Source organism: Euwallacea fornicatus, chromosome 17 (assembly GCF_040115645.1).
Source record: "Euwallacea fornicatus isolate EFF26 chromosome 17, ASM4011564v1, whole genome shotgun sequence".
NCBI lineage: Eukaryota > Metazoa > Arthropoda > Insecta > Coleoptera > Curculionidae > Euwallacea > Euwallacea fornicatus.
Window position 1 is genome coordinate 844,876 of NC_089557.1, and position 21,726 is coordinate 866,601.

At 39.8% G+C, this 21,726-nt stretch overlaps 7 protein-coding genes across 8 annotated transcripts; 4 read left to right on the plus strand and 3 right to left on the minus strand.

Annotated features, from left to right (window-relative positions):
- Nucleotides 1-64: 64 nt before the first annotated feature.
- RecQ4 (RecQ4 helicase) lies at nt 65-8,190 on the minus strand. The gene is made up of 11 exons (XM_066292292.1): nt 8,176-8,190; nt 5,063-5,306; nt 2,419-4,936; nt 2,072-2,299; nt 1,801-2,021; nt 1,623-1,749; nt 1,279-1,418; nt 998-1,226; nt 723-947; nt 366-668; nt 65-310 (listed from the first exon to the last, which is right to left on the minus strand). The coding sequence occupies exons 2-11, from the start codon at nt 5,171-5,173 to the stop codon at nt 69-71; spliced, it is 4,344 nt and encodes a 1,447-aa protein (XP_066148389.1). The 5' UTR covers nt 5,174-5,306; nt 8,176-8,190; the 3' UTR covers nt 65-68.
- LOC136344641 (serologically defined colon cancer antigen 8 homolog) lies at nt 5,520-11,123 on the plus strand. 2 transcript variants are annotated; one of them, XM_066292293.1, is made up of 14 exons: nt 5,520-5,745; nt 5,806-5,960; nt 6,500-6,625; nt 6,680-6,895; nt 6,950-7,070; nt 7,121-7,279; nt 7,328-7,557; nt 7,910-8,126; nt 8,187-8,403; nt 8,465-8,703; nt 8,768-8,918; nt 9,107-9,224; nt 9,995-10,080; nt 10,225-11,123. In XM_066292293.1, the coding sequence occupies exons 1-14, from the start codon at nt 5,713-5,715 to the stop codon at nt 10,770-10,772; spliced, it is 2,616 nt and encodes an 871-aa protein (XP_066148390.1). In that variant the 5' UTR covers nt 5,520-5,712; the 3' UTR covers nt 10,773-11,123. The 2 variants fall into 2 exon arrangements, with proteins under 2 accessions (XP_066148390.1, XP_066148391.1); XM_066292294.1 differs by lacking the exons at nt 5,520-5,745; nt 5,806-5,960 and adding an exon at nt 6,210-6,338 and having other exon boundaries at nt 6,941-7,070.
- Nucleotides 11,124-11,214: 91 nt separating this feature from the next.
- On the plus strand, nt 11,215-12,074 carry LOC136344647 (UPF0488 protein CG14286). The gene is made up of 3 exons (XM_066292302.1): nt 11,215-11,614; nt 11,662-11,793; nt 11,845-12,074. Exons 1-3 carry the CDS (start codon nt 11,374-11,376, stop codon nt 12,072-12,074), a joined length of 603 nt encoding a protein of 200 aa, XP_066148399.1. The 5' UTR covers nt 11,215-11,373.
- On the minus strand, nt 12,072-13,972 carry Rcd5 (microspherule protein Rcd5). Its single transcript, XM_066292297.1, has 7 exons — nt 13,760-13,972; nt 13,610-13,694; nt 13,321-13,561; nt 13,044-13,273; nt 12,740-12,993; nt 12,424-12,690; nt 12,072-12,366 (listed from the first exon to the last, which is right to left on the minus strand). Exons 1-7 carry the CDS (start codon nt 13,858-13,860, stop codon nt 12,159-12,161), a joined length of 1,386 nt encoding a protein of 461 aa, XP_066148394.1. The 5' UTR covers nt 13,861-13,972; the 3' UTR covers nt 12,072-12,158.
- A 250-nt stretch (nt 13,973-14,222) lies between these two features.
- On the plus strand, nt 14,223-15,358 carry LOC136344648 (ribonuclease H2 subunit C). The gene is made up of 4 exons (XM_066292303.1): nt 14,223-14,334; nt 14,547-14,765; nt 14,871-15,103; nt 15,157-15,358. Exons 1-4 carry the CDS (start codon nt 14,238-14,240, stop codon nt 15,181-15,183), a joined length of 576 nt encoding a protein of 191 aa, XP_066148400.1. The 5' UTR covers nt 14,223-14,237; the 3' UTR covers nt 15,184-15,358.
- Nucleotides 15,253-18,780, minus strand: LOC136344642 (transmembrane channel-like protein 7). Its single transcript, XM_066292296.1, has 3 exons — nt 18,309-18,780; nt 17,993-18,249; nt 15,253-17,681 (listed from the first exon to the last, which is right to left on the minus strand). Exons 1-3 carry the CDS (start codon nt 18,472-18,474, stop codon nt 15,786-15,788), a joined length of 2,319 nt encoding a protein of 772 aa, XP_066148393.1. The 5' UTR covers nt 18,475-18,780; the 3' UTR covers nt 15,253-15,785.
- A 364-nt stretch (nt 18,781-19,144) lies between these two features.
- On the plus strand, nt 19,145-21,326 carry Srp54k (signal recognition particle 54k). The gene is made up of 9 exons (XM_066291833.1): nt 19,145-19,332; nt 19,417-19,593; nt 19,648-19,877; nt 19,934-20,084; nt 20,140-20,288; nt 20,348-20,609; nt 20,659-20,723; nt 20,777-20,904; nt 20,963-21,326. The coding sequence occupies exons 1-9, from the start codon at nt 19,255-19,257 to the stop codon at nt 21,244-21,246; spliced, it is 1,524 nt and encodes a 507-aa protein (XP_066147930.1). The 5' UTR covers nt 19,145-19,254; the 3' UTR covers nt 21,247-21,326.
- Nucleotides 21,327-21,726: the final 400 nt, after the last annotated feature.

Genomic DNA, 21,726 nt, shown 5'->3' on the forward strand with positions numbered 1-21,726 from the left:
TGTGTTTTTAATATATTTAATATAAAATAAACAATACCAATAAAATCTTGCAATATACACGAACAAACCTATCTTAACTTGATAATCTCCCTTGTGGCTATGCGGCAGATCTCGTGAAAATCCTCGTTCAAATGGCTCCTCCATAGCTTGCTTCGGCCCCAAATCACCGCCGGGTAGTTGGGACTTTGAATACCTTGGAAAAGCCGAGCCAAAGCCCTGCCAGTAAACTGATTGTCTCTGTACATGCAGACCATCGTTTTAATGTCGCCAACTAGTTGCTCTTCGTTGGTTATGCTCCGCGATTTGATTTCTGAAAAAGAATATCTCTCAAATTTATCGTTGACGGGTTCCCCCATTGTGCCCACCTATGTCGGCCAAAGGATCTGCCGAATTAAAGTAATCCCTAATCTCCCTCTTGAGCAGCATTCCGCTCCTTTCTTCATCAATTTCGAGGCACGATAGGTAACTTTTTTCCGAAGCTTGCTGCAGTACCTTTGAGACTGCATGCAGCTGTTTCAGGGCCTTTCTCTCCTGGTTTAGCACTATGTTGTGTAAAGTGTCTAAGGCCTCGTCTAGCCGCTCATCGGACAGGTTCCCTGGGGCCAGCAGTCGGAATCCCAATTCCGAGAATTCCACGCTTAAGTTTGAGCGTTTCGGTTGGTTATCGACTGTTTGAAAAATTGTGTAATTTCATGCAATCGTCGAGTAATCGATTTAATTACTGGAAATCCATTCGAGATTCTTTAATTGGTGCTTGCAGATGCCGCTCTCCCACCCCATGGCACTGGCCACATCGATCACAGGAAACTGAACGATATTATCCTCTTTTTGAGGATACAGCGCAAGGGCCATGGCCAGTGGAGGACAACCCTTCACGGCTTTACGAATCTGAACAGGTCCGCCATAAGAGACCACTTTGCAGGTCGTGTAGGCGGGATTCAGGAGCTCTAAATTTTAATTGTAAAATTCTCCTTTAGGTTGACACACGCATACGCACCGACATATTTGTTTTCGTGCAACTCCAAATAACACAGCAAAGTGGAAATGTTCTCTTCGGTGATGTCCAAGGTCCGAACGGCTTGTTCAATGGAAAAAGCCACTTCATGTTTCGGGCAAACTTCCTTGCAAGAACACGGAATAAATATTTTTTGTAAAAGTTTGCGGATCACATGGCGATCTATAGAGTTTGCGTGGATGTGCCTCCGCAGCTCGTTTTCGTCTCTGTTCTATCAGTACAGACAGTTTTAGTACAATTTTTTTACAAACATGGAAAAATACCTGAGAATCTAAGAAAACGTGGCATTGAGCCGGAAGGCCGTCCCTGCCGGCTCTGCCCACTTCCTGAACGTAACTTTCGAAGCTATTAGGCATGTTAAAATGTATCACAGCTCTTATATCAGACTTATTTATTCCCATACCTGTTAAAGATATAAATATAAGCCCAAGCTATTTACCAAATCAAAACAGTGGACTGGGCATATTAGGTATTGCCGATCTCTTGACAAATTGACGGATAACGATTGCATTAAATAACAAAAAGCACACCTAGTTGATATTGACCACGTGACTCGACCATAATGCGTTCATACCTAATACGAGCCAAACCCAAAATCAACACGTACCGAAGGCCACTGTGGCCACCACAATCCTCAACTCCCCCGACATGAAAGCTTTTTGCACAGTCCGTCTTCGCGAGGCCGATAAACCTGCGTGATAGGGCTCCGCTTGCAGATTCACCCTTTTTCGTTTCTAAAATAGTACTTTCTAGATTTCCTTCTTTGTTAAAAAATATTTTTTCACCTTGCTGCTCGATTCCTCTACTGCTTTCTCATTCTTCAAACTAGTCCTTAAAAATGCGGCGATTCTCTCGCATTCGTCCCGCCTAGTGCAGTAAACTATGATGCTTCTGCAGTCTTTAAATCTGGGAGAAAGTAACAAATTCAACAGAGCCCTATCCCTGTTTGCGTCTTTCGATACTGTCATGTAGAGATTGTCCGGCAAGGGAGTGTCGGTAATTATTCCTGGGTAAAATAACTATAATTCAAAGCTACTTAAGAGTGCCACAACCTGCCATTCAGTCCATCAGGGATTCTTAAGGACTCGACGATGCTCTCGCACGTGGCTCTAGTGGCGGTTGCAGTTAGACCTAATATAGTTTGCACCCCAAGACGCTCCCTCAGCACTCTGCAAATCAGTAGGTAACTAGGCCTGAAATTGTGGGACCACTGCGAGACGCAGTGGGCCTCGTCAATGCAGGCGAAAGCTATGGGGGGCAGTTTGCGGAATAGGGCTCCAAAACCTGAAAGTTGGACATCAAAATCAAGAGTTGAAGATGGTAGAAGCCTGAATGGGACTTTAGGCGCAAGTGCCACCCCCGGAAGGAGTATCAACTGCAACACATATTCCTTTTTGCCTTACCTGATCGTTTTTCGCCTGCAACAATCGCTTCTGGCGATATCAACAGCACATTCAATTCACCCAGAGTGATTGCCTCCATGATTTTCTTCCTATGGGCCTCCGTTTGATTCGTATGCAAACAGGCTGCTTTCAGAAAATTAGGAATTCCAGTGACCTGGTCTTCCATAAGAGATACTAAGGGGGATATCACCAGCGAAATGCAGGGCTCTCTTTGAGAGTACAAATAGGCTGGCAATTGGTAGCACAAGCTTTTGCCAGAGCCAGTGCTTAAGGTTACTAAAGTGGACTTTCCGGAAAGGATCCGCATTACGGCCATCTCTTGTCCCCGTCTGAAAGACTTGTGACCAAATTTCTCCAAAGCTTCAAGTACTTCTTGGGGAGTGTCTAAAACACTCCCATCCTCCTTAAGGGCGTAATAAGGCGTCACAACTTTGACGTTATCCATATACTCTTGAACGTCCAGTTTTTTAACATGTTCCTCTAACTTGTCAATTTCTGCTACCAGCAAATCCTCATCAACATCATCAATCCATTCATCTTCCCCATTTTCTTCATCCTTTTTGAATGGAATTACTGGCTTCCTCACAAATAAACTGCTTTCTGAAGCCATTTTTGTCGCTTCCTCCAGTGAAGGCAAACCACATTCCTCCTCCTCCTCAGCTGCTAGAGGCAGCAATGCGTCCCCTTTAGTAGCTTTGCATTTTTGTGCAAAATGGCCTTCTTGACCGCAATTGAAGCATACCAATTTGCCTCCATCGCAGCCTCCCATGTCCATGTCAGGTCCATAAAGAGCCTTCTTTTTGCTTTTCCATAAAGATTTTTTGTACTTAGAGAAGTTATGGCCTTTCTTGCCTCTGACAAACACCTTTTTCCTGAGATTTATAGTTACATAGTTTTCGTTTAGATTGCCCAAGGCCATTTTTTGTTCCAGTTTATCTTTTGCTTGCTGTTGCTTATCTTTAATAAGAGTAATTTGTTCTGCTTTGGGACTGTTGACCTTTGGGTCCTTTAGCTTCTCTTTAAGTATGCTCTTGATGCTGCTATACCTCGAGGCTACAATTCGAGGCTTCACATTGTATTCTAACTCATACTGTTCTTCCTCATTTTTCTCTTCATGTGTTACAACAGATCTCTTAGCTGTTTTCCTTTTCTTCTTAGACGTAGCAGCAGCGCTGTTTTGTTTATTCTTTTCTCGATTGTTCTTTTTAGCTTCTGCAAATTCCTTAACATGTTTATGCTCTAACACATCAATCATATTCGAAGAACTATTCTTTTCTTTTGGGGTATACTCTGGATCCCTAGAATCAGTGTCAGAGGCAAATGGGTCCTCTTCCCCACTGGAGAGCTCCTGGAAACTGGCTTTTACTTTGTTCTTCCTGGAAGATCTTCGCAAAGATGGAGAGTCCTCCAATGGCTGAGTTTTTGATGATTTTTGGGCCTTCACTTTCTTACCAGCCTTCTTTGGGGCTTGCTTCTTTATTGCCTTACTAGTCGCCTCTTTCTCCGCAACTGATTCAGGTAAAACTTCTATTTTTGTGATGTTATCAGCTATATTGCTGGTGATGTTTTCTTTTACACTTACACTAGATAAATCAGTTACTAAATCATCTTTAGTTGATTGGTTGAATGATTTATGAAGGTTAATTCTAAATTTCTTGGCTACATGCAAAGGTTGACTGCTCTTTAAGGCATCATTCTCCTCATCTGAGCCGCTTATAATATCATCACTATTATAGTCCAATTTTGTTCCTATACTTTCTACAGGTATCTGAGTTATTTTATGTGACGAGTGGCCTTCCAATGACATGCCAGTATTTGCAGTCACCCTCTGGAGCCAACCAGTATCCACCTTCCTTAAAGTATGGTTTTGATGAGAGACACTATCAACTATGTTCAGGGGCAACGGCTGAGAAAAAATTTGCCCAATAGGGTCGAGTGGTTTACTTGGAAAGTCCAGCTTTTCCTTCTGTAAGCACTCAATAACATCCTCAGAGTTAAAAGTACATAAAGACCTGATGGGGTTAGCTACAGAAGATGAGTTTTCAAACCCACTGTCAGTGTTCTTTTTTTGCATTAAAGACAGTGATTTACGAGGATTTCTTTTGTGCTTAGTAAACTTTGAGCCACAAAACAGCTTTTTACTAATCGATAAAACAGGCTTCGACGGTCCTCTCTCCTTAGTTTCAGGACTCTCCAAGTCTACATTTTGCTTATTCAAATGACTCCCCCAAACCTCATCGGTTGCCTGGTTGTCTGAACAAAGGTGCACCAACGCAAAAGTATCAGCATTGCACCCACTTGCTTCATCTGGGACTTCTTCAGTGAAATTGTCATTTGAAAGATGCAGTTGCGACAATGTATCTGGTTCGATGACAGCGTCTTGATGGCCCATTAATACAATGTCATCGTCCTCTAGTCCGTCTACATCCATAAAACTTTCTTCCAGAGCTGCAGTCTTCAGTTTAAAATATCTCCTGTAGGCATGACGCACTTCGGAAGGGGCTTCTCTGATATCTAGCTGGAAAGTGTTAGAGGGAAATAGTTGTGTAGGGTCTTGTAGGATTTATTTACTTCCTTGAAAAACATGCGAGAAACCAAGTGGTTCCTGGGTTCTACATAACAACAAAATGGATATTATTCTTACCTTGGACGGAACTCGTTTGTGGTTTTTGATGAATTGGTGCTCCCACACTTTAACAATATATTTGCATTTGTCGTATGTTTTCTTTACTTCTGGATTCTCTAGCAGACTCATTTTGTCGTGCCGAAATGCAAAGATTTGTGAAAATGGGCGTCACTTCGATATTAAAAGATGTTTATTTTCGTCGTGTATTTTTCTTGTTCATGAAAATTTCCCGCCAAATGTCGACTTTGACGTTACTTCTAACCTTATTTTAATGGGAGAGAAAATGCGCGTAAATCAATATCAGACAGCGATTGTGAAGTTTTGTTTTCTTGGTCCCCGTAAAAAGCAACAAGCAGAATAGAGAGGGAATGATGCTCCGGCTATCTGCGCAATGCCCTCGATCCACTAAAGCCATATTTAAATTAAATCTCAAGTTTTTACTAAGTTAACTGTTCCGCACTTAGCTGCAAACTCTATCAACTATATCAAATAGGCTTTAAAATCGAAACTCAACTCTTTACACCCTGTATAAATTCCCTTAAACCCTGATAGGTAAACGACCGGGGAATCTATCGTGAAATCACGCATCAACCAGCTTTGAAGAGCGCAGTGCTAGGCGGTGCTTAGCGTGTCTTCCAAAAATATATTTTCCTTCCTAGTAATTTTAAATGGGGATGAACAAACTTATAAAAGCCCTGAAAGTACATAAGCAGCCCCAGTAATAGTGCGACAGCATTTCAGCTACATTTCACGATATTTAGAAAGTTATGTATACCTCTGGAGCGAACGCGAGCAATAGCAAGAAGCAGAAGCCCAGTACCAGCTATTTGGTGCGACCCAAGTTGGGGGCCTTAAAGTCTCTGTATTCAAATAGGCCATTATCTGCGCTCTCCAATGAGAAAAGGAAAAAGTCAAAGTAAGTATCGATAGAAATGAAGTAAAAGTCTAAATTAATTATTCTTGGTGAAATGGCGAATGAAAAGTTTATAAGTGCGCGCTTGACCCCTATTCATTATTTTTTACAACTCAAATGCCTCATTGTGAAACTGTTTTGTCTCTTCATGGCAACCCGAGGTCTCAGTAATGGTTCTCAAAATCCCGTAGCCCATTATCGACCAAACTTCGTCACAAAGCATGCACGCATTGCATGTAGTCAGATCATTAGTGCGATTCTCGATTGAAAAGAATTAATAATCAAAATTAATTTGTTTAAATATTTCAAGAAACTTAATTTAAAATATGATGGTGATTCATCATGGGGCTATCGATCTTCCGGGAAATCAGTCCTGTGGAGGTAAATACAAACAAAATTGGACATAACACGGTGATGTAAAAATCATTATGTCGTAATTAGCATGTTGGTCAGCGCATTTATGTGAGCAGGGGTAAAAAGCACTTGTCTTGGTGTCTGTTCACTAGTCGTGATTCTGCCTTAAAGATATTTTATTCTTGCAGGAAAACCTCAACTAATTCTCCGAAAATGGAGTTTAGGAGGAAACCTGACTATGCGGACACTGCGTATCGGGAAGCGGTAAGCAGACTCAGAATACTCATGGCTGAAAGCTACACCCCGATAAGGAGGTATATTGCACCTAATATTGCAATGTTTAATACGATTACTATCCATTTTATTAGAATGTACCCGTCAGCAAGGCCCTTTCGCGAGTTGGACAGCGCTGGCGAAGACACAGACAATCAATCCATGATAAGCGCAGGCAGCAGAAACTCGAAAATGGGAAGGCCTTATTACAATTTCAGCTACAACCCCATCACCCCTAGAAAGTATTATTATCCTCCCTTGAAGAGCAACATTGGAACATTGCAAAGTGATGGTGTCGTAGGCAAGTCTCAGTAAGTATACGTCATATGAGGGATGATACTATGTTTTAACTTAAGTTTGTACAGTGAACAACAGAAAGTAGACCCTGTTGTCCCCTCATCATCGGCTCCTCCAGAGTTTATGTCTTTCATTGAGCGCCAAGAGGATTATATCGAGCAGCTGGAGAAAGAGTCCAGATTTTGCAAGGCATGTTGTTTGGTCTGTAACCTATGCGGTTTTGTCAAAGGAAATTTTAGGATGAGTTATCCTCCTTGTTGTCGAAAGTCAAGGAAGTCATCAGCGAAAATGAAAATCTGCACCAAAGGCAAAAATCCAAGTTAATCAAATCCGTTTTCGACCATTTGGAAACTGAAACCGAAACTGAAACCGAGTTGGAATTCTTCTCCGATAAAACTGTAATTTAACTGTGCTAAAACTACTCGTTTTGCAATATATTGTTGCAGGCCTCAAAGTCGCCTAAGAAATCAAAGAAAATGACTCGAATAGTCGAAGGTCCATCGATCGTCTTCGAGTCGAGAATATCGGAACTGGAAGCTCAACTAACGCAGTCTAAAATTGATTTGAAAAAGTGTCAAGAAGACAACGATTCCTTGAGGAAAAAGCTGGCAGATGGTTCCTATTTGGAAGGGAGTAATTACGAGAGCTTCAAAAAGCAATTGGATTCGTGCAATAGGTATGAGAATTCATGATGTGTCCAGAATTCGTCATTTGCCAAGGATGGTTGGTTTGAAAATAAGAAATAGGGCAAGCTAAGTCTCCCCCAAGGGTAAAGAATAACCTCATTCTTACCAGCTATTAATTAAAAATGATGGATCTTCAATATTCACCATGTGTCAAAGAAAAAGTCATTTTTCTGAACACATGGTGGAGTCACGAAATTTACCAAAGAGTTACGTTCGCCATTTGTCAAGATAGCGTTGACCCAGAGTTAAGAATAACTCGCTCTTTGTTATAAATTATTTTCACTTTGTTTGTCGTTTATAATCAGTTTAAAATTTAAAATGCCAATAATCTGCACTGAATAGTGAAAAAGAAGAATTGTTGTCGAAACTAAAAGTCCTCCAATCGGCATTGTCAGCGCTAAGAGGCAAGGAAACCGACACTTGTGACCAAGTCAAAAAAAGCCTGGAAATTGCCGAGCAAGCTCAGTACGAAAAAAACGCCGCTGAGCTAGAAATTCGACGTCTGAAAGACGAGCTGGAAAGGCAGCACTTAAAGCTTCGCGATGCCATTGCTGACCAGGTACATACTACATACGTTTTTCATTATGATATATTTTGCGGTTGCTTACGCTTTTGACAGAGCCGTAGAATCACAGATGAAAGATCGGCAGTAGAGCGACGTTACACTCAACAAATTGAACAACTAACAGCGGAAGTTGGGGTACAATGGGAGACCACTAACAAGCTTCAATTGGAGCTGGACAAGCAGAGGAGGGAGAACTCTGATCTGAGGAGGGAGTGCGCGCAAAAGCAGGCTCTCATTGACGAGCTCAAGAAGGAGATGCAGAATAAAATACGTATGAATCATAAAATTTTGTAGTATTAGGGTTGGCGGTGAAACTTTTCTTTTTCTTTTAGTGACGCTGCAGTCCGATATTGGGACTACCGGGGCCGAAAAAAGCGCCCTGGAGCAGCAAATATCCACCCTGAACATGGCAAACGAGAGGAGCGAGAGGCAATACAAGCAGGAAATTACGCGCTTGCAAGCGGAAATGCAGTCTTTGAGACAAAGGATGGATAGGGCTGATGCTGATTTAATACACAGTAGACGCGAGAATATTCGGTTGAACGAGCAAATTGCTTCATTGGAAAAGGAGGTAGGAAGTTTGCGATTTTGTTAAAAATAAATATTTAACACATATTTTCTCATTTCGTGTTCAGATAAACATAAACGCGGCCTTGACCGAAGAAAGAGCCAAATCGGTCACTCCTAGATCGGGAGAAATTATGGCCCTGCCGCCTCCCACACCCAAAAAAGATGGCAGAGACAAGGAGCTGTCCTCAATGATCAAGGACATGGAGAATAAGCACGGTGAGTGAGATTTGAGACACTCTCGACATTACTTCCAGACAGACTTTGCGCGCAAAACTCACGGTTTTAAATGGGCAAGGTCTGTCTAGCCCAAAATCGAATCACATTCCTTTGACATGAGTTGATTTGGGAGCAGTCACCAATTATTTTTAACGATTAAAACTTCTTAATCAATGCTGTTGTTGCAGTGGCTACAGTAGTCGAGCTAGAGAGTATGATCCGCTCCCAAAATCAACTCATGAACAAATTGTCAACCGAGTGCCATGCTCTTACACGGAAACTCGAAGATTCTAGCCACAGACATAAGTAAGATATTTTTATAGATTCGTTAATTCTTTGATAGTTTTAGTAATAATTCTCGAGTCCATTTTTGTTTCTTAAAATCCTTGTGTTTGGTAGGGTCGGATCATCAGCTCTCAGCCGCCGTAAAGTCCGAAAAAAGCGCGTCCGATTCACTGACTGTCCAATCCACCAAACGCAAGGAACCGATTAAAATCGACATTAACGTTAAAGTAGTACCAAAATCCCGCAAGGTCAGTCCGAACAACACAATGTACCTAAAACTACGCACTACAATAATTTACGTGATTTGGCGCATTCACCATAATGTCAACAATGACAAGTTCTTCATATATTTCTATTAAATAAAGTCGTATCCGCCAGGTGTCAAGAACAGTGAACGAATTTATTTTTGCTTAGAAAAAGAAAAAAGTAAGGAACCGCCAAATTTACTAACTGTTCAATTCGCCACACATAAAATCCCCTAATTTTAATCCACACAAAATCTGATAAAAATCATCATTATTATCATTATCTCGCACTGCGAGCTACTTACGAAATTGTTATCTGACTTCAGAGCTGAAAGGGCAAAACTGCGAGCTAAAAATATCGAGCTTATGTCTAGATTAGAAACCCTTTGGAACTTCTTGAAGCTCTTGAATGCAGATGCAGGGGAAGTGGACTTTTCTCCTATAGAGGTATTTTTGAAGGGCTGTTTGCAACGGAGAGCCTCCTGAAAGCTCACTGCGAACAGCCCCCTTTTGAGTAGTTTTAATGCAGTGTTTGTCTGGTTATAGGGAGGAAATACGGGAACTACAAACTAGCCTAGGTCAGTTAAACAATAAGTTCGCTCAAGTGCAATACTCTAAGGTTAATTCAAAAGGTAAGATAATAAAGTACAAAAATACTGCTTGTTGCACATATTATTTTAGATCCTATAACTCACTCTATGAAGTAATTATAGCAGTAGTAGGTATAGAAAATCCATTTTGTTTTAATGGGACTGATCGCAAGACTGTTGCAATAGATGAAGAACAACCCCCAACAAACACTCAGCGACACTTCCCCTCGCCTCAGGCCCCTACTACTTCTCAAATGCGTCGATCCGAAAGTCGCTCCTCTTTAAAACAAAGAAGCCAAAGTCGCACATCCTCTCGGCAACCCAGCCAGGAAAAACTCTCCCTTAATCTCTCCCCTGCGGGTCAGCAATCTCCCAAAAACGAACCTGACGTGACAATAAAGAATCCTGTCCCAGAACAATATGAAGGCGGTGAACAGTACTTGCAGCAATACGATCCAAATCAGCAGCAATATTCAATGGATCCGAATCAGCAATATGCGGGTATTGAGCCGTATCAATGTGATCCGAACGTGCAATACGATTCTAATCAACAGTATGAGGGTCAGTATGATACGGGGCAGGAGTATGGGCAGGCTTATGGAGAGGATGTTGGACAGTATGGACAGGAACAGTATTATGGAGAAGCGGAGGAGAATCAGCAGATTTACGGTGATCGAGGGCATCAGGGAGCTGGGGAGGAGAATGCAACTGCTGCTGTCACACCGAATCAATAGACAGTCTTTCTTTTTTGTCTTAAGTAAGTCGTGGTAATAGAAATTAACATTGTCACTTTGATTGAATCTTATAGTATATTAGCATAGAGCAGACGTTCGTTAATATGCATTCATATTACATTAATGTTTGTTTACGCGCAAACGACGAGAAATTAAGCATTATCAAAGAGATTTTTACTGCCTTAAATTATTTTCAATTGCATGGCGTTATATTCCGTATTATATTATCTGTATCATATTTGTTTAAATTTAATATTTAACACTGAGAAGTATATGGAACAGTGTTTGGATTTAAGGTTGACCATTGGTTAATAATTTTAGATTAAAATTGATAATGAATTTAAGACAACATTAAGGAAAATAGAAGATAAGAAAAGTAACGACTTATTTATTACACAACAGAGCCCCGTAAAAAGTAATAAAATTAAGGACTCTTAAAAATGGCGCCAACAAACTACATGTCCGTGCGTGGTTGCCACATTTCCAACATAATTTCTTCGAAATCTTAACCGAGTTCTAACCTAACATATCGAAGTTCGGCCAAGAAATTAATTTTAAAACCATAGAACTACAAAAGGGGGACCCGAATTTATTAAATAAAATGTCACCCCGTAAAGCTAAACTCCACAAGGTTACTGGAAAGGCCAAAGTGAACCCTTCAAAACTTCCTATCCCTCAAATGGCAAATTCCACCACACATACTGCTCAGCCTAACACACATTCAGTGAACCCTGCAACTGGATTGACCGGGGAACAAGAAGAGCAGTTTCAAAGTGAGCTCTACTGGTGCATAAAACAGTTGCAATCGGCTTTAAGTACTGGCAAATTACCAAGCAAATATGGTAATATCTTTCAGTCATTTAATAAAGTTTCTTCAACGTGAAATTAGTTCAGGACCATACAAAAGCACTTAACACATTGATGAGTAATGCGTCACCCATGGTCAAAAAGAGACAGGTGATGAGGCTGTCTTTTGGGGACTATAGAAGCAAGATGTTGGAAGATGAGAAGAAGGCAAAAAGTAGGTTTTTAATGTCTAAAGTTTGAGTAGTTTTTATTTTTTTTTATATAGAAATCTCTATAAAGATGAGTGTTGGAGAAGTAAGTGACAAGTCTCAGTTCCTAAGAAAAGCACTTTCGGGCAGTGGAGATTTTAAATTTAGTTTTCCTCCTCCACCTTCTACAGTAGGAGAGGATACAATTGAAGGAGAAAATTCGCCAGGAACTACCAGGAAAATTGTGATGTTTCCCAGATCTGACAATGGGTTTAGGTTTAATTTTGCAAATAAAGAAGGAGAATGAAAAAACAAATAAATCCATTTTTTTTCCAATAAAATGAGCAAAGACCTGAACTAAGCCTTTCCAAACATGAAGAAAAATGCCTTACTAAGGAGGTAAATTATACCTAACACTCTCATTATGAATGGCTCTGATCAAGTCATGATTAATAGAGAAAATAAATCTTAAACAGGCGATTTCCACTACTGCATTATCATACAACCTCACTTTGCTGCCTGCAAAAATTGGTTTACTGTCAACAAAAATTGGCCTCTTTCCTTCTGCAGACAAGTAGAATTCCCCAGTGTTCCTCAGCCTAAATGTTTTTAATAATGAGTCCTTGCCACTGAAACACAATAATTAAAGGCCATACCGCAAAGTTGCCTGTCGCCTAGAGATCTTATGAGCAGGCCCTTCGAGGGATAAATCAATATCCACATTATGCCCCTTCCCAGCCCTCCCAATTGATATCTCTCGAGACCTCATCAAATATCTAACCATACGGCCTCTTAAAACACCCAATGTTTGCCTGTCTAATTCTCCAGGGCACGATCCAGTAATGCTATCGACTAACACATTCCATCTACCCACTTCATTTTCCAACTGGCGAATTTCTTTTATGTTTTTGCGATGTTGAAGCCTAAAAAATGCTCATAATTCAAGGTTGGAATGTCATGGATAATCCACACCTCAACTCCTTATCTAGAGCTTCATCTTGAGGCTCTGTTAATTCTGAGTCTTGAATTAACTCCTCAGCATCATTAAAACTCATAATAGGTCTTCCTGCAGTTGCAATGGGGCTGATAACTTGGTCAGGCAATAAATGATACATTCTAAGGCTTTGCCAGTGGTAAAACAGTGAATTGGCAGTTCTACCATTGTAAAAAACGTCTGCATGTTTTGAAAGCAACTCTGAGAATGTCTCCAAAGTGGGATTTGTATTCTGCAGGAAAATACTTAAATTTTCACATTAATTTCCTTAGATTTACCTACAGATTTAATAGTGTTTAAGATTTTCTCCTCTTCCTGGCTCCACAAGGCTTTATCCTGCACAGTGGCTATCATATCAGGATGTAGGTTTCTCATAGCTGATACTGCCACCCTGGATACAGTCTGATCATAAAGCAGAGCATACCATCGAGACTGCAACTCTTGCAAGGTGAATCGGCATGAAAATTTCGTTCCCAAGTGAACAGTTTTCAGGTCATTGGTTTGCTGAATACCTGGAAACAGATCTGTATAATTTGTCTCTTCTACTCACAGAATTTACCAATGATTAAGGCTAAGTCATCCATAGGTTTCCAACGGCCCAAATCTTTAGTAGTCAAATGGCTCTTCGGAGTGCTCTTTTTCTTGCCTTTTGACAGGCTAGGAACTGATTTAGAAATACTTTTCCTTTTTGTCTCCACTGAGTGAACCAATGGTACTGTTTGTTGAATTGGTGTAGATGGAGAGTCAAGAGGACCAAAATCTACCTGGTATTGGTAGGGTTGAGTCCTGGCTCGACCACTCTAAAAATCCAGTTTTGCAGGAAGAGAGAGCTTCAAGATGAAAACTACCTTTATGTTTGACACTCCCGGCATTCCAAGGCTGTACTCTACTAATTCATCATCGAATTTGCGGCGTTTAATGGAGCGATTGGAGCTACAAATGCAAATGGGATTCTGCTCGAAACGACGTTCTACTAGATGGATTTTTGATGTGCTCACCTGCGGCGTCTTGCAGTAGCTTCAGCACTTTCAGCTAGCGACATGTGGCTGCTGTATTCGCCGCCACCATGCAGTATTTCACTGTCATTTAGGTTTTCCATTGTTGAACGGCAAGGTATGCAAGATCTATTAACTGATTAATTATCGAATTATTTACAAAACCAAGTAGGCACAATTATAAACAAATAATAAAAATAATATTGCGGAAATGTCAATGCCAGCACAAATGACAACAGATAGTTGTTCACTTGTGTACGTTTAGATTATATATGTTGTCTACTCATCTCGAATGGCAACACTGTGAAATGACTTCCATATAGTTTACTTAGACTTTTGTTTTTGCGATAAAACGAATTATTTCCTGCCTATATCGCCATTTATGCTTGGCTACCTGAAGAAACAGTTATCTTCAGAGAGATTTCGGAAGAAATTAAAGTATAAATTGAAAAAAAATACAATGGTGGACGGAAGCTATTAAATGAGACCTAAAAATCATAATAAAATTAAAGGTTTAGAGGAGCCAAGGAATACAACAGTGTATTTTGGTGAAATGTTTTTCTATTGTAAATTATATGGTAGTGTAAATGACGTTAAGTTCTTGCTTACGTTTTTTCTTGGATTTTTGTTATTCCTAAACTGGACTTTAGATCATTTCACTATTTATAAACGCAATATATATGTAAACAGATGATGTCGCAAAAAATACCAAGATAAAACGGAGTATGTAAAAAAGCGCTCTCTGACGTAAAAAACTGGCTATATTGTTCTCTTGTTTACCAACCACTAGGCAGCGTTGCCAATTCTCATTTGGGAACTTGTCAAGTACATGTACTGCCCGTTACATGCCTAAAAACCATGGCGATCCACATACAGAGCGGGAAAAGCAACTTCAATCTCAGTTTAAAAAATTGTAAAATACACAGTATTCCCTCCAAAATTCATGCCGATTGCGATGCCCCTGTATCATCTTACTTCGAATCAAACATAAAAACCGGAGAAAATAATGGTAAGAACCTTCGTATGTATTTTCCCTTTGCCACTGTCCTTATTCCCTCAAGACCCACCCTAGCCCCAATTTAGCACATTATCTCTGTTAAATCTTGTCCTCCAGTGTTATCTGCCTCGTTCCGGGGGTACCCCTTGCAAGGTAGCAAGATAGAGATCCCCAAAGGTTATGTCGGCATTGTGCTGCATGAGAACATGAAACCCTGCCGAGAAAAAGATGAAAGAAAGTTCTATGTTATCAACAAGTTTCAGGAAGTGACCTATTGGAATTGGGGCAAAATTCCAAGCAAGAATGATCCATTTTTGAAAGCTCTGGATTGGATGGACATAGCTGAAGCTGTAGGTGTTTAAGTCAATTTAAAAAAATCCTGATGAATGTAGTAATTTTCCAGCTTCACAGACCTGTTCTTGATGAGTGAGAGTGAGGGATCTTGCCGACTTAATGTGCCTTTGCTTACTGTGATGGTAAAGATGAATGGAATATGAAATTATTGATAAAAATATTTATTTAAAAGAAAATTTTTTTGTGCACAAGCTAATTGTAAAATAATTGTTCAAGCTAATACTGTAATAAATAGTTAATTGCGATTACAATTGGAAATAACTTATACATATATTGGACGTTAAGCAAGCTTATAGCTGAATAAATAACAGTCTGAGCTTATAACATGTGTGGAGAGTACCTATCATTAAATCAAGAATGCTTGATACATTATTGTTTAAAACACCAAGTGGTTGGATGGATCAGAATAATACAAATAGGGTAAATACATTTCAACCTAACTGTAACTTATCATTGAAAACCTAAAGCTTATGTGGAATACCTTGAGATTACCAAATAAATCATTGGCAAGATTTCTTAATAGTAAATTATAAAAATCAATATAATCCTTAATACTCTAACGATATCACATTCATATGGATGATAAAAAATCCTGCTAAATTTGGTCACAAGACTCTATAGAATCAAAACTACATACTAAATAAGTCATTTGATCCACCTTTCATGTAAACTAATCCCTTAGGATTGGATACTACTAGCGTTTGTAATAGTATCTGCATCCATCATCTGCTGCGCCAGCCTTGCTCTCTTTTCTTGTTTAATGAACATTAAGAGCCTATCTATCAAAAACTTCTTATCCTGCCCTTCCAGCACCAATTGGCTCTTGAGCACCTTCACCATATGTCTGTTAGCGGAGTTAACTGCCGTGTAATAGTACAACAACATAACCAATGTAAGGAAAACAGGAATTGCAAATCCAGGTGTTGTGAGAAATGCAGCTATGTTTTGAACAACCTGAGGGGTATCTAAGAAAGTCTGCTCAACTAAGCTCCAAATTGAGTTAAGGGCCCTGAATGGGCCGCAAGACACACTGGGGGGCATTTCTGACATGGTGAGCGCTATGGGGGCTAGGGCGACTGGGTATGACACCAACATGACTACCATAAACATGGAAGTGCTTCTTGAGGCAGTGTAAACTATATCACCAGGTTTGCAGTTTATTAAACACGTGAACTTTTTAACGTAGAAAATGAAAAAGAATATTACACAAGCCATGGCGCTTATCAACGGCGCGAAGAAAATCCCCACCCAGCATAACGATTGGGTATAAACCACGTCCAAAGCGTGTCTGGGCAAGTCGAAACTTTGCTCTCCGATTAGCTTTACGAATTTATTATTAACGTGCCTTGCGACAAAAGCTCTTAAAAAGTTGACCACAAAGGTCACTCCTAGTTGGATCGCAAAATCTGTCATTAGCAACTTATAAATTTGTTGCCCCACGAATGTCTCCCAACAAGGAATATCATTGCAACTAACGCATTCGCCTTTATCGACGTTTTCATCGCATTTGATTTTAGAATACATGGAAGCATAGAACACCAGCAAGGAAGCCAGCCGTAAGAACACTGTGCGAATGAGCGCCATTCGGATCTCCATTATGGGAGAGTACCGCTCATATGAAATTAGGAATTTAAATATGAACGGAACTAAGATGTTTAGCACTACAATGCACATCGATGGGAGGAACTCGTAAAGCAGTTGTTGCATTTTCGTTTCTGTGTCAGTGGGTGTCGGAAAGTCTTTCAATCGCCCCGTGGAATAGCTAAAGGCGTAATAAATGGCTCCTCCACAGACGGTCAAAATCGCCAAAACGATGGAATTAACAAGCAAACGCAGGAAGAAAATAAACCACCTGTCCTGCTTCGATCGACTCTGTTTCTCCTCTGCTAATTTACCGATCTCTAGAAGCGTTTTAAGCTCGTTGAATATAGCCTTATGCTTCATCAGGGCACTTTTTTCGTTGTGGATGCAAAAGTCCCAACCGGCGAATACCAAATTTGAGTATTGATAAAACTGCCCTTCTCCTTGAATGAGCCGCTCCCGAAACCCTTTGGCCCCAGTCCTCACTATCGCTATCAAAGACACTAGAAAATACACTATAGTTATCAAGATGTAGGCTAAAGGTATGTTGAAGTACATGGTTGTATTGTTAACCAAATAACTATAAGTTTTGTTGGGGTAAAATCCATAAAAAAGGTGACTTTTCTCTAGTGTCCCGCTCCCCTGCACGATACTTAAGTATATATTGGAGCTATTGATGTTGCAGAAGTACTGATCAAAACAACTCTCTAAATTGTCGCAACTCACATCACGATGATCTAACAAAAGAGTGGGCAAAACGATGAACAAAAATACTAAAGAGAAAGTGAAAAGATTGAGGAGGAACAGCCATTTGATGAACCGAAAAAACGACACCACCCCGGTTCCATAGTGGCCTTCAATGTGCTTGAGATCGCGTCTCCATAACTCTAACTTTTGATATGAATCCCTAAAACGAGACACGAACCGGTGCCAGGCTTTTTTGCGCTTCCAGTTGAAATTCTCAAATCCCTGCAGTCGAAAGCGCTGCTCATTCTGGAAGGCAAGAAAAAGAGTGTGTTGATGTGGCACCTCAAGTCTGGAGAAATTGAAGGTGACAATAAAGTAATTAAACTCTCTTTGTTATTAATTTGTATTATTATCTTCATGATTCAGAGAATTGTCGCTTAAATCTTGACACAATGCCTTATCAATTTTGTTACATACTTTATTCAACAGATAACAAAAATATTTGGAAGACCATAAAAGATGCCCTCCTAATTTCTTATAATTGCTCTGCATGTTTGAAGGATATGTCTCACAATAAAACTGTTCATTTTCATCTAACAGATGGAAATAATACTTACCATTATTTTGGCCTTTTCATCCTTTTTCCTGGCCATTGAAATTGGCCTTTCTTTAAGCTTCATTATCTCCCTCCAAGCAGTCTCCTCATTAGATTCAATTTCCGAAAGATCAGCAAGAGTAGACCCATGGTCGCCCCCTACAGTCGACGCTCTACGATTCACTGTTGAGTCCCTTCGAGATCTGTTTGCAGTGTGTTTTCGCACAGTTGCTTTATTAGCTCTGCTGTCTTGTGTTCTCAAACGTATTGTAGCTGCCACTGGACGTAACAAAGTAACAATTTCAACAAAGGTATGTGCTTTTTACAGAAATTCAAACCTGCTCGGGTTTGAGTGCTTGGCAGCAATGTGGCTAGTCGTTTAGGGTCTTTCCACAGTATCTCCATGTCACCATCGCCCGGATAACTCTCTTGGTAGAACTCCGACCCTGCGTTTTCCCACCCCTCCGAACGGGCGCTCTTTTTCTTTTTTTCCCCCCCAGACATTACTCCTTTGGCAACAAGAGTTGGGAAACACGATTCACTTAGTGCGACATAACAAGTCGGTATGAGGGTAATCTTATTTGCCTCACATGCTTATAAACGGAATAAATAATAGATAAGTCGTTGATAAAGAAAATTTAACAAATTGTTTGGGTGTTGCTTTTCAGTTTATTTGGAAAAAGGAGGAGCCCCATTCATACTTTTGTTTTCTGTCAATTTTGGCAATTTGAGGCTAACCAAAATTCCGACTCTATTCGGTGAAGAGCGATTGAAAAAGATGTTAGAGCGGATTGGCTAGTGTTGTAAATGACGTCAGCAATGAAGCCTGGTTGGGAGAAATGATGTGATTGGTTATTAGTATAGGCACGGAAATTATACGCGTAGTTGTCACATATTCTTAAAAATACTATAGTTTAGTTTAAAAAAATTTACAATAGGTAATGAGGACACAGGCGCAAATGTGATCAATATGCTTGAATGCAATTATTAAAATTAAATATTAATATAAGTGTAGAATATTTTAGTACATTTAGACAGCTTTTAATGTGTTTATTGTTAAAAAAAAAACGGTAAATGCAAATGTTGTAAAACAGCTTAAAGGTAAATGATGACGTCACAGGAAAGCCGCCATCGCTTCTTGTATACCGTTACACTTCAACCAAATGTTTATTTGACAGACGCAATTCTAAATAATTACACGACTCACAATGAACAGATAAATAAATAGTCACAATTATTAAAAGACACTTTTTTCTGAAAATTGAGCAAAAATAAGCATCCGCTATGGTTTTAGCAGACTTAGGACGTAAAATAACGTCCGCTTTGCATGCTTTAAGCAAGGCCACCATCATAAACGAGGAGGTAAGAGCTTCCAGATGTTTCCTAGGTTAGGTCCTTCACTGTTACTTTCCAAAGTCCCCAATTTATATTCTCATACTTCGAAAGGTTCTCAATGGCATGCTCAAAGAAATATGTGCGGCTCTCCTCGAAGCCGACGTGAACATCAAAATGGTCAAAGCTCTGCGAGAGAATGTTAGGGCTGTTATTGACTTTGAAGAGATGGCTGGGGGCCTTAATAAGAGACGCATGATTCAGAGCGCGGTTTTCAAAGAGTTAGTCAAGGTGAGCTAGTTTTAGCTTCATGCTTAACACCTTTACTAAAATGTCTGGCTATAGCTTGTAGATCCTAGTGTCAAGCCTTATCAACCAGTTAAAGGCAAGCCCAATATCATCATGTTTGTGGGATTGCAAGGTTCAGGTAAAACCACTACTTGCACTAAACTGGCGTATTATTATCAAAAGAAAAATTGGAAGTCATGTTTGGTGTGTGCAGACACCTTCAGGGCTGGTGCCTATGATCAGGTGAAGCAAAATTGTACTAAAGCAAGAATACCATTTTATGGAAGGTATTGAGTTCCAAACCTTTTTAATTATGTCAGAAATTCCTTCAAAAAATTTTCAGCTACACTGAAGTAGACCCTGTAGTGATAGCACAGGATGGTGTGGAAATGTTCAAAAAAGAAGGTTTTGAAATTATTATTGTAGACACCAGTGGTAGGCACAAGCAGGAGGACTCATTGTTTGAAGAGATGTTGCAAGTATCAAATGCAGTTGTATGTGTTTGTGCTAATTTAAGACTTGAGCAAAGCTTCATAAAAACTATTATAGAAACCTGATAACATCATATTCGTTATGGATGCCACAATAGGACAAGCATGTGAAGGCCAAGCTCGTGCCTTTAAAGAAAAAGTGGATGTTGGATCTGTAATCATCACAAAGTTGGATGGACATGCCAAAGGAGGAGGAGCACTCAGTGCGTATGTAACTTTTAAGATAATATTTATGGGATTTATTTGCAAACTCATCAATCATTTAGGGTTGCAGCAACAAACAGTCCAATAATCTTCATAGGTGTAGGTGAACACATAGATGATTTAGAACCATTTAAAACCAAGCCCTTTATTAGTAAATTACTGGGAATGGGGGATATTGAAGGTCTTATTGATAAAGTTAATGAACTGAAACTAGAGGATAATGAAGAACTGCTGGAGAAAATTAAACATGGACAGTTTACTTTGAGGGACATGTATGAGCAGTTTCAAAATATAATGAAAATGGGGCCCTTTTCTCAGATAATGGCGAGTTTGTTCTTCTGGTTTTAAGAGTTTTTTTAACTTGGACTTTCAGGGAATGATTCCTGGCTTCAGTCAAGATTTTATGTCAAAAGGCAGTGAGCAGGAGTCCATGTTAAGGTTTGTTGCTTGGGTTTCCAGTAATTTAACGTTGGAAAATGATAATTTTCCAGATTAAGAAAGCTGATGACTATTATGGATAGCATGAATGATGGTGAACTGGATAACAGAGACGGCGCCAAACTATTTTCTAAACAGCCCCTGCGAATAATTCGTGTAGCTCAAGGATCTGGAGTTACTGGTAATAATGTAAAAGCTGAATGAAAGAAATTAATAATTTTTGTGATTATTTCCTTCAGAGAGGGAGGTGAAAGAGTTGATCACGCAATACACGAAATTTGCCGCTGTAGTGAAGAAAATGGGCGGAATCAAAGGCCTGTTCAAGGGAGGTGACATGGCGAAGAACGTGAATCAGAATCAAATGGCTAAGCTCAATCAACAGATGGCTCGAATGATGGACCCTAGGGTGTTGCATCAAATGGGTGGGATGGCGGGGCTTCAGAACATGATGCGACAGCTTCAGTCTGGAGCTGCGGGAGGATTGGGAGGATTGGGAAATTTAATGGGCGGTTTCGGGAAATAGAGTGTAGTGATGGATCATTATTGTTTTATTTATGTTATGATGTAATTTTTTCCGTTGAATATAGTGTAATTTTTTTGATACATCGGATATTTTTTACGCGGAAAACTGAAAATGCGGTGCCACGTTGTTTGTTTTATTGAATTTAAAGGAGCTTCTGCGGATTTATTTGGTCAACAAAGTCGCAACTAAAACAGAAACAGATGATGTGTTTGAATTCCTGTAAGAGCATATTGAATATGTAGGGCATTACAAAAATCGTAAATAATTAAGGAAATATTAAATCGCGCTACTTACCTCAAACGCACAGCTGCCATTTGCATTTGCGATCTCAATATTTCACGGTGAACTTTACTTAACACTCCGCTATATAAGATTTGGCAACGTCAAGCTTCTTTACACTGGCCGCCATTTTTTTAAAACTTACAGAACGTTCTTCGCAGTAAAAACTCTTCTCATGCTTCGTTTTGCCACGCAATTAAA

What these genes read in the sequence shown, in the direction of transcription:
- Rcd5 (XM_066292297.1), bottom strand. Translation starts at nt 13,860, where the DNA reads ATGGAAAACCTAAATGACAGTGAAATACTGCATGGTGGCGGCGAATAC. An exon ending in GCTCTAGATAAGGAGTTGAG is followed by an intron (nt 12,691 to 12,739) that starts GTGTGGATTATC and finishes AGCATTTTTTAG; the next exon opens with GCTTCAACATCGCAAAAACA. An exon ending in AGGCGACAGGCAACTTTGCG is followed by an intron (nt 12,367 to 12,423) that starts GTATGGCCTTTA and finishes AAAAACATTTAG; the next exon opens with GCTGAGGAACACTGGGGAAT.
- LOC136344641 (XM_066292293.1), top strand. Translation starts at nt 5,713, where the DNA reads ATGGGGATGAACAAACTTATAAAAGCCCTGAAA. An exon ending in AATTCTTCTCCGATAAAACT is followed by an intron (nt 7,280 to 7,327) that starts GTAATTTAACTG and finishes ATATTGTTGCAG; the next exon opens with GCCTCAAAGTCGCCTAAGAA. An exon ending in CTCTAAGGTTAATTCAAAAG is followed by an intron (nt 10,081 to 10,224) that starts GTAAGATAATAA and finishes CTGTTGCAATAG; the next exon opens with ATGAAGAACAACCCCCAACA.
- LOC136344647 (XM_066292302.1), top strand. Translation starts at nt 11,374, where the DNA reads ATGTCACCCCGTAAAGCTAAACTCCACAAGGTTACTGGAAAGGCCAAA. An exon ending in CAAATTACCAAGCAAATATG is followed by an intron (nt 11,615 to 11,661) that starts GTAATATCTTTC and finishes ACGTGAAATTAG; the next exon opens with TTCAGGACCATACAAAAGCA. An exon ending in AGATGAGAAGAAGGCAAAAA is followed by an intron (nt 11,794 to 11,844) that starts GTAGGTTTTTAA and finishes TTTTTTATATAG; the next exon opens with AAATCTCTATAAAGATGAGT.
- LOC136344642 (XM_066292296.1), bottom strand. Translation starts at nt 18,474, where the DNA reads ATGTCTGGGGGGGAAAAAAAGAAAAAGAGCGCCCGTTCGGAGGGGTGG. An exon ending in AAGCACTCAAACCCGAGCAG is followed by an intron (nt 18,250 to 18,308) that starts GTTTGAATTTCT and finishes TGTTACGTCCAG; the next exon opens with TGGCAGCTACAATACGTTTG. An exon ending in ATGAAAAGGCCAAAATAATG is followed by an intron (nt 17,682 to 17,992) that starts GTAAGTATTATT and finishes CTTGCCTTCCAG; the next exon opens with AATGAGCAGCGCTTTCGACT.
- RecQ4 (XM_066292292.1), bottom strand. Translation starts at nt 5,173, where the DNA reads ATGAGTCTGCTAGAGAATCCAGAAGTAAAGAAAACATACGACAAATGC. An exon ending in GGTGGCCACAGTGGCCTTCG is followed by an intron (nt 1,419 to 1,622) that starts GTACGTGTTGAT and finishes TATCTTTAACAG; the next exon opens with GTATGGGAATAAATAAGTCT. An exon ending in GCACGAAAACAAATATGTCG is followed by an intron (nt 948 to 997) that starts GTGCGTATGCGT and finishes ATTAAAATTTAG; the next exon opens with AGCTCCTGAATCCCGCCTAC.
- Srp54k (XM_066291833.1), top strand. Translation starts at nt 19,255, where the DNA reads ATGGTTTTAGCAGACTTAGGACGTAAAATAACGTCCGCTTTGCATGCT. An exon ending in CCACCATCATAAACGAGGAG is followed by an intron (nt 19,333 to 19,416) that starts GTAAGAGCTTCC and finishes ATACTTCGAAAG; the next exon opens with GTTCTCAATGGCATGCTCAA. An exon ending in AGAATACCATTTTATGGAAG is followed by an intron (nt 19,878 to 19,933) that starts GTATTGAGTTCC and finishes AAAAATTTTCAG; the next exon opens with CTACACTGAAGTAGACCCTG.
- LOC136344648 (XM_066292303.1), top strand. Translation starts at nt 14,238, where the DNA reads ATGAGACCTAAAAATCATAATAAAATTAAAGGTTTAGAGGAGCCAAGG. An exon ending in TTTCTATTGTAAATTATATG is followed by an intron (nt 14,335 to 14,546) that starts GTAGTGTAAATG and finishes ACCAACCACTAG; the next exon opens with GCAGCGTTGCCAATTCTCAT. An exon ending in AAAAACCGGAGAAAATAATG is followed by an intron (nt 14,766 to 14,870) that starts GTAAGAACCTTC and finishes CTTGTCCTCCAG; the next exon opens with TGTTATCTGCCTCGTTCCGG.